The sequence below is a fragment of the Lynx canadensis genome, chromosome A3, assembly GCF_007474595.2.
Source record: "Lynx canadensis isolate LIC74 chromosome A3, mLynCan4.pri.v2, whole genome shotgun sequence".
Lineage (NCBI taxonomy): Eukaryota > Metazoa > Chordata > Mammalia > Carnivora > Felidae > Lynx > Lynx canadensis.
The window spans coordinates 31,836,181-31,851,617 of record NC_044305.1 but is presented as its reverse complement, the minus strand read 5'-3'; the positions used below and the strand labels follow the sequence as shown (position 1 = coordinate 31,851,617).

Here is a 15,437-nt window from a genome sequence, read left to right as displayed (position 1 = left end):
GACAGTTTTGTATATTGTCGAGATAAGAGCCCACCTCCTGCTCTGTTCCCAGCAGGGTGGCTCTGTACCTGAATTTGTGTCTCAGCCCTCTGATGTTTGCTGCAGGAGAATCAGTATGCCCAATGGATGGCTGCCTGCATCTTGGCATCAAAGGGCAAAACCATGGCAGACAGTTCCTACCAGCCAGAGGTTCTCAACATCCTTTCATTTTTGAGGATGAAAAATCGGAACTCAGCATCTCAGGTGGCTTCCAATGTCGAAACCATGGACATAAACCCGGAATGTTTTGTGTCGCATCGGTGTGCAAAAAAACACAAGTCTAAGCAGGTACTGCTAATCTTGTTTGAGTGATTGTTTGCAGTAAATTCTGTATTTTCTGAAGTTAAATGAGGAATTAAAATGATTGAGGCCATCATCATGAAAAAATCAGCTCATGGGGATATTTGACTTTGGACTCCGTATTAGACCATGTTAAGAGATTATTGTTCATTTTGTTAGCGCTGACTACTGCTACCTAAACATGGTAATATTCCCAGATTTAATTAAAATTATTTAGTCCACACAAATTAAAACTTTACATTGTGCTTCCATCAGAGGGGGTTAAAAAGTTACGCAAATAGACTGATGTAAGTGGAACCATTGTCCGTGGACACTATATAGACCCTAGAAAGAGGGACCCAGAACTCTCCATCTCCATGAACCTTACAAGTTTATGTGTTGGTTGATCTTGTTCCTTCTTCTCCCCAATGATTTACATGTTTTGTTTCAGAAGGAGAGAGAGGAAGCGAGAATGAATGAATGGGTGAATGAATGAATGAAAATGAATTCTCTTTGTAGAGCTACAGTTGGGCCTTGCATTTATTTTTCTGACTGGGGATCTGAGCCAAAGGGACGATTATAGAATAGTCACTGTATGCTAAGGACAGTTTGATGTCTACCACTTCTGCTTAGCTGGCAGCCCGGATTCTAGAAGCCCACCAGAATGTGGCTCAGATGCCCCTGGTTGAAGCCAAGCTGCGGTTCATCCAGGCATGGCAATCTCTACCTGAATTCGGCCTCACCTACTACCTTGTCAGGTGATTACAATGTTCACTTGCCTCTCTTGCTCTCTATGTGTTTCTAAGTGCCTTTCTTGGATCCCAGTTTCTTCTCAGTCTAGAACATAGAACTCTTTTTATTTTAGAATATTGTCCTTTCACAAATGGCCCAAACACACTGGCTGCCCATAACAATCTTCCATACCTTCTCTTCACAGACATACCTGGGTTCCCTGCTTCTCCCCTTGTTCCCTAAGTTTTCAAGTTGACAGCCTGAGTGATCTGTTTAAGATCTGAGTCAAACCATGGCAGCCTCTGCCCAGAACCATCTGAAGGCCTTCTGGCTCACTCAGTGTATAAGCCAAATCCTTACAATGGTCCTACAAGACCTTAGCTCCAGAATTTCACACCTCTGCTCCTCCTTCACTGTGCCCAGCCACGCCGGCCTCCTGTGACAGGTCTTTGAGTGCACGCACATACACACATACACACACACACACACACACACACACATACACACACACACAAATACATACATACATACATAAAATGCTGCAGCCTTGCACTGGCTATGCCCTCTGCCTACAATACTCTTTCCCCAGATACCCACATAGCACAGTCCCTCACCAGCATCTTTAATCAAGTGGCCTCTCTCACTACAGCCTACAGTTGTAAAACTGTAACCACCCCATTTGCCAGTATTCCCCGGCCCCCTTCTGTGTTTTATTTTCCTTTATGATCTTATCTGCCATATATATTTCACTTATTCATGACCCTGTCCCCCCACTAGAATACAAGCTCCATGAAGATAGACATTTTCATACTGAGATCACTACTATATTCCTTGTGCCTAGAACAGTGCCTGGCACACACAGTTGGCAATTTTAAATTAATTGACTTGACCCTTTCTTACTTTGCTTTCCAATGATGTCAGTTTTATGTAAATGATGTGTACAGGGCAGCCTTATTAATTCTCTCCATTCTTCATATGTTCTTCATATCACAATAAAAACACCCTTCTTCTGTAGAAAGCTAATCCTTCACTGTCCATTCTTTGGATGCCATTTAGAAATGTTCATATTATCTTTAAGAAGTTGTATATGAATGAAAATCATATTACAGGAAGCAGTTGCTTCTTTTAAGTCATATTAATTTTTTTTAGATTTAAAGGAAGCAAGAAAGATGATATTCTGGGAGTTTCCTATAATAGGTTGATTAGAATCGATGCAACCACTGGGATTCCAATTACAACATGGAGATTCACAAATATGAAGCAGTGGAATGTAAACTGGGAAATCCGGCAGGTACAGTGAAAGTTTTTGGTACATTCAGCGTTGAGCCTATATATGTGTGTTCCATCGGAATTGTACATTACTCTGTTCATACATTTAGAACTCAGAAACCACAGGCATATGGTCATTGTCTGCTAAAATAATCACATGCAATTCTGGGCAGTTTCCTAACAAGTACAGGCCGAATGGTTTTGAATTAACACCATGGGTTGGCTTAGTCTCCATATGGACTTGCCATACAGACTCTAAAATTGCTGAGCAATTTGATTAGTTTCCTTCAACTCAGCATAGGATTATGTAAGACATAGACTGACAATTACTTAGTGGAAACTACCTGAGAACTGTCATCCAAAATGAATCCAAAAAGGCCTCATCTAATGGGCTGCCAAGAAGTCCAACTAGTTGAGGACTCAGAGGCTCAACTGCCCACCTGGAGAGCATTCCAGTCCCAAAAACTAAAAACTACTAGAGAAGCAAGTGATGTGAGCAGGGATGACTGAGAAAAGCTTTGCCTCTTGAGTTAAGGGGACCCCAAACCATCTGCCTCCCATTAATGGCACCCCAGGAGCTAAGTTCAAGCCAAAGCTATAAGCTGGGAAATTGTAGATCAAGTCAGAGGCACCTTAGCATCCAGATGATTTAACACATTCTGATATTGATAAAGAATCTTTTCTCCTTTGTTTTCTCATTTTTCCAGTAGAAAGCCATCTACCTAGAGGGATGATAAGAGACATACACTGTATTTTAAATTTTTTTAATGTTTATTTTTGGGAGACAGAGCACAAGCAGAGGAGGACAGAGAGAGAGGGAGACACAGAATCAGAGGCAGGTTCCAGGCTCTGAGCTGCCAGCACAGAGCCCAGTGCCGTGAGATCATGACCTGAGCCGAAATTAGATGCTCAACCAACTGAGCCACCCAAGCACCCCAAACTCACACTTTTTTTTAAAGAACCATGGATTCCTTTCAGTGGAGGCACTCATTTGTAGAATAAAAGTCTGAGATTAGGTGGCCTCTAAGACAGTGGCTCTAAATCCTGGTTGAGTATTAGGATCGCCTGGGGAACTTGAAAACACCACTGCCCAGGCCACATCCTAGACCAATCAAATCCCAGTCTCTGGGAGTGGGAGCCTGGCATCAGTAATTTTCAAAAGTCCACTTGAGCAACCAAGGTTTGAGAACCAGTGAAGAATGTTTCTTCTGATTTAGAGCTTGTGACTTTCAGCTGGGAAGGGGTGCAGGGATGTTGGATGCAGGAAAATTCAGGGAAGCCTTTTATTCTCCATCAAAAAGTCTGCAAAGTACCCTGCCCCTGGACAGATGGAGTGCTTAGGAAGTTCTTAACATCTAAACAAGAGTGACAGAAAGTATCTATGTGTGTTGGGAGTTAGAATGTTTTCCCAAATGTGTAGCAAAGTTGACACCACAAGAGGGCGCAAAGAGAGCAAAGACAAGTTTGCTGTAAGCGTCTAATGGAAGTGGTGATTGTTTTTGGAGTTGTTTTGGAGGGTTTTGTTTTGTTTTTTGTCTGTGGGGTTCTGGGGAGAGAGAGGGAGAGAAATCCCAAGCAGGGGGAGTTATCTGTAAGCCACCTAGGCAGTCCTCAGCTCTGACGCCATCACAAGGCGTTTTTTTCTTCATTTTCCTTGTCAGAGTTTAAGCTTACCTGTGCCTTCCTCCTCCAGGTGGCAATCGAATTTGACCAGAATGTCTCCATTGCGTTCACCTGCCTGAGTGCGGATTGCAAGATTGTGCATGAATACATCGGTGGCTACATTTTCCTGTCCACCCGGTCCAAGGACCAGAATGAGACACTTGATGAGGACCTGTTCCACAAGTTGACTGGTGGTCAGGACTGAAGCAAAACAGATCTGCCTACACAGACAGTGAGCCAAGGATGGTCCTCCCTGGACAGATGGGATCCTTGGCTCACCCAATGTGTAGAGTCCAGACTGACAGACAACCATATACTTACCGCTGGTCACTCAGATGAGGATCCTTGCCTCATTTCACTTGATCTTAGCCAAAAGGCCGAGAAGCGATCCTTGCCTCATTTCAAACACACTGCCTAGCATATCCCTTTCCTTTCTTTGCCCTGTCCTACCAGTAATAGAGGAGGCCTCAGTTGCCTTTTCTGTAAAATGGGTAGGTAGAAGACAGGCTAATAGTACTATATCCCAGTATGTAGCTACAGTTCTGTGACTTCCAGAACCTGCAAGTGTATGGCTAGAAGTCACCAGTGTGCCTTTCTGCTCCGTTGCTAAGTCAGTGGAAAGACAGAAAGGTTAAAAGCCACATGTAGCCAAGGATCTACCTTATTCCCTAACTCAGGTACAAAAAGAAATCTGTCTTTACTTAACAGAACTGCTTTTAGTTCCCATATTGTGAAAATGGCAGAGGGAGTCCACACTCACACTTTTTCCCTTATAGGTCAAGGTCTGGGGGAGGGGAGGGGAGAGGTGGGGGTACCTGGTACTAGTTGGTGACAAGGGGTCAGAGAAGTGGCCTGCAGTGTCATCAGTTCACAGTGACTTCTGCAGAGGTGACTGCTGACCCATCTGGTCTTGGACATCGGTCCCCTCAGGTTACTGCTGCCACCTGCAGCTCCTTTTCCATTCCTCGGCCACCTTTAAGTCCTTCCTGATGACACGGGTGACATAGAGGAAGAGGGAAATCCATTCCTCAACCCAGCTGCATGTCTCAACTGCTTCTACTCTGAGCTGGGGCTCAGGAAGATGGGTCTAGTTCTCTCTGTTCATAAAAACCACCTCCCTGCATCCAGGCTTACAGTGGGGTCTCCGTCCCAGCTGGTCATGGAGAGAAGGACAAACCTCTTCTCCAAGACCACCAAGTCAGGGGTTGATGGCTTCCTCACTGGCTTCCATCTACATTTGGTAAATTAGGAGCTGATAATAGACCTTTTTTTCTTTTTGCTCTTGTCATCTCTACCTCAAGACATGAGCGTGAGCCAATTAATAACTGCCCTCAATTGTCATTTTCTGTTTTGGTTTGTCAGCTTTGGGAGGAATGGGTTTTGAGAAGGAAAGAGGCAGTATCAGGGGTAGTGGGTAATATCAGATAGCATTTAATTATGTTTTTATAAATGTTCTCCTGTCACAGAAAGGACTTGGGTTGCCAGGGTAAAGCAGAGGGTCCATTTCCATTTTGAAATTCTTTTAAGATCCACTGTGCTTTATTTTCCAACTAAGACATTTGAGAAGAGAGATCTCCACTCCTCCAGGAACCACATTAAGACAGCCCTGTCTAGGGAACCCCAGGCCCTGAGCTGGAAGCTGTTGCTTGAAAGTCCTCTTTCAGCCCCTCCTTTAGAGGTCAATGTTCATGAAAACTCCCCAGGCACCAGCTGAACTTCCAAGGCCCAGCTTAAATCTAGGAAGTGGCTTAGGCACTTGGAAAGTCTGGTCCACATCATAAAGAACTTTGCTTGAAATGTCTTCTATACAAACTAGTGCTGAGCATACTGTTTTACTTGGGGTTGGTCATTTCTACATAGTCTTAGGCTCTATTATTTTAGAACCTAAGTCAGGTCTTTAATATGATGTCAGGCCCTAGGTTAAAATAATGCTGCTTGAGGCCACATGTCACCTGTCTGCTGCAAAGCACAGCTCTACATAACCAGAGCTGGACCTTCAGTATAACTCTCTTCCTTGGCTTTCCATGGTTGCCTGACATTTCTATGAAAACACTCAAAGGAGGTGACTGGTCTTCACCAAACTTACCAGGGAACACTTCTTCCATGACTATATGACCACATCCCAAGTGTGACCACCAAAGCCTAAATGCTGCTATTCCCAGGAGCAATGTAAGGACTCTTTTTACACTGGGTGCAAAAGGTCATCTGACTTCCTATGATAAAATTTTAAATTAACGTGTCTTTCAGCCTCCTTCGCTTTCTTATCTATACTAGATGGGGAAATCTGCATTTTTTTACTATTTTTATGAATTTTTTTAATTAAAAGCTTTATCTGAATTTGAGTATCGTCTGGTTGTGTCCTCTCCAGTCTGCTGTCTCTAAACAGGTGAATATTTTCTACCCCCTGAGAAAGGAATGCAACTTTCAAGTTTAATGTGTACTTTTCTGCACGGTTCCAAGATTCGAGCTCATTCCTCCCCATGAGATTGACTTAGAAACCTCACTTACCTGTTGGCTTTAACTCCTCTCCCATTGAAGGTCCCTAGATTTCCTGACATCATAAGCTCTTTTTTCCACATCTACATTTTAGAAAAAGCATGAGAGAGCAAAGAAAAACCCAAAGGTGAAGGAGCATCAGAGGGCCTCTGACTTGATGGATGAATGTCCAAAACATTTGGATTTGATTTAGCCGTAGATGGTCCATAACAGGTAGTAATGTGCAGCTTATAGATGTCCCTTCATACAGTTCTCACGTCAACCCATTGTGGGGCAGGAATGGCTTGCCTTCTCATTTCACAAAGGAAGAAATAGGTTCATAAGGTGAAATAACTTGCCCAAAGCCACACCACCAGTAAGCAAAACCAGAATTCTAAGCCAGGTGTGTCTTACTAACACTGTCCAAAGACCTACACTGTTGGCATTTTGGGTTCTGTCTTTTCAGCCTTTATACCAACTTGTATACTGGTTTCTGGTTTTGTATTTTAATATTATATCTATTAAGTCATTACACATTCATGGAAATTGAATAAGTCATGAGATATTCACTGAGGAAAAAAGAAGAGTAGCTATTTAACTGCTGGCTGAATGCAAAGTAAGGGGCTATGATCCTACCTGAAAGCAGCTTAAAGCGTCCCCACCTTCACACATTTCCTCCACCTTCCATCCCCCACACCTGACAACCATCAATCTAGTCTATGAGTTTGTTTCTTTTAGATTCCACATATAAGATTATACAGTATTTGTCTTTTTCTGCCTGACTTATTTCACCTAGTATGATGCCCTCAAGGTCCATCCATGTTGTTGCAAATGGCAGCATTTCCCTCTTCTTAGTGGCTGAATAATATTCCATCGTGTATATAGACATGTATATATATGTATATATACACCTCACATACACACACACACACACACACACACACACACACACATTTTATCTACATCCATTTACCCAGCAATAGACACTTAGGCTGTTTCTATATCTTGGCTATTGTGAATAATGCTGCAATGAACATGGGAATACAGATATCTCTTCAAGACAGTTATTGTATTAGCCTGATCAAAAAGGAGACTGAAACAACAAAAACAGAAAATCCAAGCCCCCACCTGAGAGCATATGTCTCCTCATCTGTAAAACAAGGGTTTGGATTGTGCGGTTTCTTACAGCCCTTCGTCTCCAGCATTCCTTGGTTGTGGTTCATTTTCCCCACAATCCAGTTGGGGTACATCCTCCACTCCTATGCACCACGTGCACACTTTCCTTCTGAAACTCTAGCATCACTCTGCCAACACGGGCCCATTATTCGAGTCAAACCAGGTAGTTCTATAACTCGAATTTCAGGGCAGGTTGACAGGCTGCCCTGACAGTCAAACCACAGGGGCAAAACAGATACCAAGAGGTTAAATTGTTGTGCCAACCAATGTTAGAGCAAGTCAGATCTTGTGTCTGCCTCCCCAGATAATATCCTCAACAATAGAGTTGTTATTACATGGCTAAAAGAATTAGAATGCTAACATGTATTAAGGGGTATCACTTGTGCTTCCCAGGAGTCCTCTCAATTCAGCCTCTGGGTAAGGTAAGTATTGTCAGCCTCATTGTACAGATTAGGAAACATGCAGTGGTTGCTGGTAAATACAGGGGGAGACCTGATTCACCCATTTCCTTGGTGTAAAGACTCCCACCGTAGACAGCATGGCATCCGTGAAAACAATTGGGAAGATACCCAGCTCTCTGACAGGGACAAGCCAGCTCTAGCATACACAGGAACTACTGTGTACAGGGTCAAGCAACTTGCATTTTAATAAGCAACTTGTCAAGGTCACCCAACTGGAGTGTTGAAAGCAAGGATTTGAACCTAGACCTCCTGACTTGAGTGGTATTCTCTAGCACCACTCTTGATAATCCTGTGTGAATGGCAAGGCCTCTTGAGTCAAGAGCCCTAGATTGTCTTTATTTGCGATAATCCCTCTTGAGGTGATTTGTCCCCATCCCACCCCAACATACGTCAGTAAGGCCTACAAAACTCCATAGACATTTTTTTTCCTTCAATTACATTATACCAGATTTCAAATGTCAAAAGAGTGAAATTTTCTACTAAAAAAAATTTTCAGATCCCAACGGCTGGCCCACTTGTCCAATATGATATCTGATTGCAAATTTGGGTCAGAGGTGGAATTCAGGAGGGTGGGAAAGAGTTCTGCCTTCTTCCCAGCAGAGAAAACACCAACCCATGACCAGAGAAAACCCCATCCACCCCCATCCCCACAAATGGTTGGCCCTGATCCTGCCATTGCATATAAGTGATTAATGCCAATTCCACCACAGAGAGGCAACTTTCCCTCAGGGTCTGAGCTCTGTTTTTAGAGGCTGAGTGAAATGTTCTTATTCTGACCTTTTCCTCCCTTTACAAATGGTTCTTTGAATCAGGTAGACATCAGAAGAGCAAATGGGCAGCCAAACACTTGGCAAGAAGCTGTTGAATAATCCACTCCTTATAACCTAAGCAAAGTTCATTCTAGGACAAGGGGCTGCAAATGCTACTGTCTTTGGGGGGAGGTGATGTACACAGACACAGTCAGATATGACACACAGGGATTTGTGACGCATGCCCTGACTAGTAGTCACAGATCTTAAAATATCTGAATAGTCTCTAATATATCCGAGAACCTAATGTAGCCTATGGGCCTACAGTTGTCAATCCATGCTAGGGTTCAGCCAACTGTATTTCAGCCAGTTCAGTTAAACAAGCACATACACACAAACACACACATGTATATAATATATATGTTTCATATAAGCTATATAACATATATACAGTTGATATAACTTACTATATTTATTGTATGTTTGTACATTTATATATAATATAAATTATATATACATATACATTTCTATCAGTTAAAATTGCTTAGCTACAAGTACATATACAGATATATATATTTATATATACACACATATATGTGTGTGTGTATATATATATATATGTAATATATATAAAATAATAGTGGCTCAAACAAGAGATGTTTTTCTCTCTTCCACCTGACACTCCTAAGGCAAGTCTGGGCCAATAAAGCACATATACCATGTCAAGGACCCATGTCATTGCATCTTTTCCATCCACTATGTATAGCTTCTATTCACAAAGTCCTCTCATGATCCAACATGGCTGCTCTGGCTCCAGGCATTATGTCATATGGCTTCAATTAACTATAAGGGAGGTTGAAATATTTGGTCTTTATTCAAAGTAGCCATAGCCTCAACTAAAAATCAGAGTTCTTTTACTGATAAACAGGGTGAGAGTAGATATCAGGAAACAAGTAGCTCCATCTGCCATAAGCACCTACTATGTGCTAGGCACTACACTAGCTGCCAAGGATAATATAATCTAGCAAGAGACAGGCAGCTGAGTAAATAACTCTGTAATGTTATATAACAGGCATTATTCTTGATACATTAAAGACATATGAGCACAATAGAGAGGGAGTAGTTTTTTTAGAGTCAAGAGCAAAGGAGGAAGGATCTTCCCAGAAAGGACATTTAGACTGGGTCTTGAAGGATGAATAAGAGTTTTCCAAGTGGGAGAAGGACAGAAATAAGGTCAACCTTGGAAGAGGGGCCATTAGTGATTGGTGTGTGTGTGCGCGCGCGTGTGTGAAACTCATTCTGAAAGCAATTCCAGAACAAGAATTACAAACATGTTTTCAACACTTGAAAGCATCATCTGTAAAATGACATCATCTACCAAGTACCTTTGCTCAAGACCAACCCTTGCCAGATAATTTTTTTAAATCACTCTCAGGAGGTGATGATCCAAACATCTTCTTCAAGTAAAATAAACATGTTCTCAATTCTCCTAAGAAAATGATCTCAGAGTTCTAATCTTGGGTGCTTTCTCAGACTTACTTCATGAAACTGATGCTAGTTCCTCCAGCAACAAAATGGAAATATAATATCATGTGATCCCATCTAAAAGAATTGGTCAGCAACTTCCTAGAATTTAGAGTATCTCAGATAGATTCCATAAACAGTTGGTGTAATTAATAATCACTAAAAAAGTAATTTTCTTAATATATTATTAAGGATTCATTATCATGTACTTACAATCTATACTATTTTCAGTAATGACAAAAAGCCATCACTGTTAAAATCTTTTCAAAAAAGTACTTAACATTCCAACTCTCTGATATTACTATTTCATACCTTCTTTTCTTTTCAACCCGCCTCAACACCTACCCTCAGCTGATGATCTGTAACAGAATGACCTGCATGTTACTGAGCACAGTGATGTCATCAGATGGGAAGAGCCTCATCTCTTCACTCTTCATCTGTCCTCACAATGTCTTTCTTCCCTCTTGCCTCAGTTGGAAAAGTGCCTAATCCACAGCCTTCTGAGTACTGTCCCCTCATGACCTCCAAAGCACTCAATTCCTGCAGTTTCCTCCTCTCTCTCTTGCATCATTCTCTTCTCCCCATCTCTTGACACATTCCCATCAGACTGCAAACATGTTCTCTCTCTTTGGGGGTTTTAAAATACAGCTACAAACTCTCTCAGTGTCCTCCCATCAAGAGATGGGATCTAAGTCCCCTCACCTTAAATCTGAGTAGGCTCGTGGCTGGAATAACCAATAGAGTACAGCAAAAGTAATGCTATGTGACTTCTAACTGTAAGTCATAAAAGGCCATGTAGCTTCTGTTTTGTCCACAGGATACTCCCTCTTCGAGCCCTGAGGCCACCATGCTAGGGAAGCCACAAGTAGGCACTCCAACTGACAATCTCAGTAGAGCCCGGCCCTCAGGTCATCCCTACCAAGGTGCCAGACCCATGAGTAAATCCATCTCGAAGCCTCAAAACCAGTCCACTGAACAGCTGAATACTACCGATGACTAATCAATGCTAAGTGGAACAAAAGAGTCATCTAGCCAAACTCCGACCAAATTCCTGACCCTCAAAAATCATGTAAGAGAATATAATAAATGTTGCTTTAAGCCACTAAGTTTTGGGGGTACTTACTGGGCAGCCAGAGATAACTACAACGATATTCCCCACCTTATAAAAGGTTTGAACTCTGCCCCATTTTTCTGCTCCTGCTCACAGCAAAAGTTCTCCGAATACGTAGGAAAGCTAACACATATTTTCTCATGCCCTTAACTCACTCCTCTCTGGCTTCTGTCCCTCCCCCCCCCCCCACCCCCAATCAACCCTTCTCTTGTCCAGCTCATAAAAGTCCTCCATTATTTAGTCTGTCAAAACCTGGCTGGCTGTGCCCCTCTTAATGAAATATTGTTCTCTCTTAACTTTCATGATTCAAAATTTTCCTGATTTTTCTCCTACCTCCCTGGCTTTCTCTCAGCCTGCTAGGCTGATTTCTCTTCCTCTGTTCCACTAGCAAATGTTGGCTTGTTCCTCTTCTCTTCTCTTTCTACGCACTTGCCCTAGGTGGCCTCAACCAGTCTACTGGCTTCAAGCACCATCTATATGGTGATGCCTCCCAAATGTAACTTTCCAGCTCTGACCTCTCCCCAGAATTCCAGTTGGATGTCCAGTTATCTCCCTCAGTATCTCCTTGTAGGTCTAATAGACATCTCAAACTTAATATGGTCAAAACAGAGCCTATGATTTTCCTCCCCCAAATCTGTTGCTGTCTTAGACTTCTCTTTCCCAGTAAATGGCCTCTCAGTCCATCAATCCTTTCAATGTCCTCAGGTCCAAGAACTTAGGGATCATCATTTTTTTTAATGGTTATTTATTTATTTTGAGAGAGAGAAAGAGTGAGAGTGACAGAGTGAGAGTGAGAGTGAGCGAGCGCACCAGCAGGGGTGGGGCAGAGAGTTGGGGGAGAGAATCCCAGGCAGACTCTGTGCTGTCAGCACAGAGTCCAACGCAGGGCTTGATCTCACAACCCGGGAGATCATGCCCTGAGCCTAAATCAAGAGTCAGACACTTACCCAACTGAGCCACCCAAGCGGCTTAGGGATCATGCTTGATACTTTTTCTCTCATCCCTCATGTATTAGTTTTCCCTAGCTGCTATAACAAATCACCACAATTAAAACAATATACAATATCATTCAGCCACAAAAAGGAATGAAATTTTGATATATGCTACAACATGATTGACCTTGGCATTAAACATTATGTGAAGGGTACCTGAGTGGCTCAGTTGGTGAAACGCCCAACTTTGGCTAAGGTCATGATCTCATGGTTTGTGAGTTTGAGCCCTGCGTTGTGTGCTGATACCTCAGAGCCTGGAGCCTACTTCATATTCTGTATCTCCCTCTCTCTCTGCCTCTCCCCTGCTCGTGCTCTCTCTCTCTCTCTCTCTCTCTCCCTCTAATAAATAAATAAACAAACAAACAAACAAACAAACATTAAACATTATGCCTGGTGACATAAGCCAGACAAAGGACAAATATTGTAGAATTCCACTGAGAGGAGGTATCTAGAATAGACCAATATAGAGACAGAGAGTAGAACAGAGGTTACCAGCAGTTGGGGAGGCAGAGAAAGGAGAGTTGTCATTTAATGAGTAAAGTTTTTGTTGTGATGACAGCAATGTTTCAGGCATAGATAACAGTTACACAACATTATGAATGTATTTAATGCCACTGAATTGTATACCTAAGGAGTGGTTAAAATGATACATATTGTTCTATATATTTTACCACAATAAAAACAATGACATACGAATTTATTCTCTCAGAGTTCTAGAAATGAGCATTCTGAAATCAGTTTCCCTGAGCCCAAATCAAAGTGCCAGCAGAGCCATACTCCCTCAGGAGGGATTGGGGACAATCCATGTCCTTGCCTTTCTAGCTTCTGCATTCCTAGACCCTCCTCCTATCTTCATTAGTTAAGTATATTTATTTGTTTTGAGGAAGGGCAAGAGAGAGCGTGAGCAGGGGAGGGGTGGAGACAGAGGGAGAAAGAGGGAGAGGGGGAGAGAGAGAAACTGAGAGAGAAAGAGAGATAGAAAGAGAAAGAGAGAGAGAGGAGAGAGACTCCCAAGCAGGCTTCCTGCTGTCAGCACAGAGCCCGACACAGGGTTCAATCTCATGAACTGTGAGATCATGACCTGAGCTGCAATCAAGAGCCAGATGCTTAACTGACTGAGCCACCCAGGTGCCCCTTCTTCTATCTTCAAAGCCCATAGCATAGCATCTTCCTTCAGTCTCCACATGGCCTTCCTCTTCTCTGTAGTAAACTCTCCCTCTGCCTCTATCTTATAAAGACACCTGTGCTTCCATCAGGAGCCCATCCAGATGATCCAGGATAATCTCTCCATCTCAAGACTCTTACCTTAATCTCATATGCAAACTCCTGTTGCCATTTAAGTAACATCTACAGGTTCCAGCAATTAAAATGTGTGTGTCTTTGGGGCCATTATCCAGCCTACCACACCTCACTTCCAACCCACTTACAAGTCTTGTGGATCCCACTTTCACAACATATTTCAAATGTGAACACCCTTCTCCACGTTCACTATCCTCACTGTCAAACCAGCATCATCTCCTCCCCCTTGGACACTTTCAACACTCCCTTAATGTAGCTCTCCTGCCTACAATAGATACAGCAACTAGAGTGACCTTTAACACAACCCCCTTAATCACATCCCTTCCCACCTGTCCCCTCTCCCACCATCCTCTAGCCACAAAGATCTGCTTTCTGTGACTCACACACAGCAGGCTCTTTCCTGCTTCCAAATCTTTTCTCATTTGCTCTCAAATATTATTCCCCATGGCCCTTTGCTTGACAGCTCCATCCCACCCCAGGCCTCAGTGCAAATGAAGCAAGCTTTCCGATGACCACCTCCACTCTCCTCCCCAATTCCTTTACATCACATCAGTCTGTTTATATCCTTTATAATTCTTACTGTAATCTGTAATTATCATATTCACTTACTATTTCCCAATATAGGCACAGCAGCCTCAGGGGAACTCTGGTCTTCCTAAGGACCCAGGCTGACACAACAGCCACCTTCCCAAATACTGCCAATTTTCAGAGGGGAAGAGAGAGCCCTGGAGGGTCTCACACCCGCAGCTAAATGCATTGTCTGGAAGTGATACTCATTGGCCAGAACAAAATATGGAAACATTCAACCACAAGGGGCCAGGAAGTATAATCTTACTGAGTGACCAGAAGGAAGAAAAGCTGAAATACGTGGCAAATAGCGCTAATGATCACAACAAAGCCTTTTACAAAATGACCCCCAAATAATGTTTCCGATGTCTTCTCCCTACATTCCTCCACCATGGCTCCTGCTAGTCTCCTACCATATTGAACTGTCCATTCCCTCAACACACCAGGTCTTGTCATACCTCCAATTCCTTAATACATATTGAGCCATGCACCTCAGATGCTCTTCAAAAATAATCACTATTCTGGGGCGCCTGGGTGGCTTGGTTGGTTAAGTGTCCTACTTCGGCTCAGGTCATGATCTCACGGTCCGTGAGTTCGAGCCCCGCGTCGGGCTCTGTGCTGACAGCTCAGAGCCTGGAGGCTGTTTCAGATTCCGTGTCTTCCTCTCTCTCTGCCCCTCCCCTGTTCATGCTCTGTCTCTCTCTGTTTCAAAAATAAATAAACGTTAAAAAAAATTTTTTTTAAATAACCACTATTCTGAAGATTGATTAGTTTTGCCTCTTCTTGAACTTCACATAAATGAAACCATATAGTACAAACTCTTGTGCCTGGCTTCTGCTGTTCAACAAAGTGTGAGAATCATCTCTGTTGTTGAGTTCATTGTTTGCTGTGACTGTGCCGTCGTATGACTATGCCATAATTTATGTATTCATTTTCCTACTTATAGCCCTTTGGGTTGTGTTCAGTTTGGGGCCTTCATGAATAAAGTTGTTATAAACATTCTTTTGGTGGATATATATGCTCATTTCTCTTGAGTATCAAGAGTGCACCTGTTGAGTCATTATGTAGATATATGCTTGTCATTCATCAAAACTGCCAGTTT

The 15,437-nt window shown here is 42.7% G+C and overlaps 1 protein-coding gene across 2 annotated transcripts in view; it reads left to right on the top strand.

Annotated features, from left to right (window-relative positions):
- FERMT1 (fermitin family member 1) overlaps positions 1 to 5,889 on the top strand; it is a 36,074-nt gene extending 30,185 nt beyond the window's left edge. For both annotated transcript variants that reach the window (XM_030310069.1, XM_030310071.1), the window contains exons 12-15: positions 106 to 327; positions 952 to 1,076; positions 2,200 to 2,341; positions 4,013 to 5,889. In XM_030310069.1, the coding sequence (XP_030165929.1) occupies positions 106 to 327; positions 952 to 1,076; positions 2,200 to 2,341; positions 4,013 to 4,186 (663 nt within the window). In that variant the 3' untranslated portion in view covers positions 4,187 to 5,889. The remainder of the gene's footprint in view (positions 1 to 105; positions 328 to 951; positions 1,077 to 2,199; positions 2,342 to 4,012) is intronic.
- Positions 5,890 to 15,437: the final 9,548 nt, after the last annotated feature.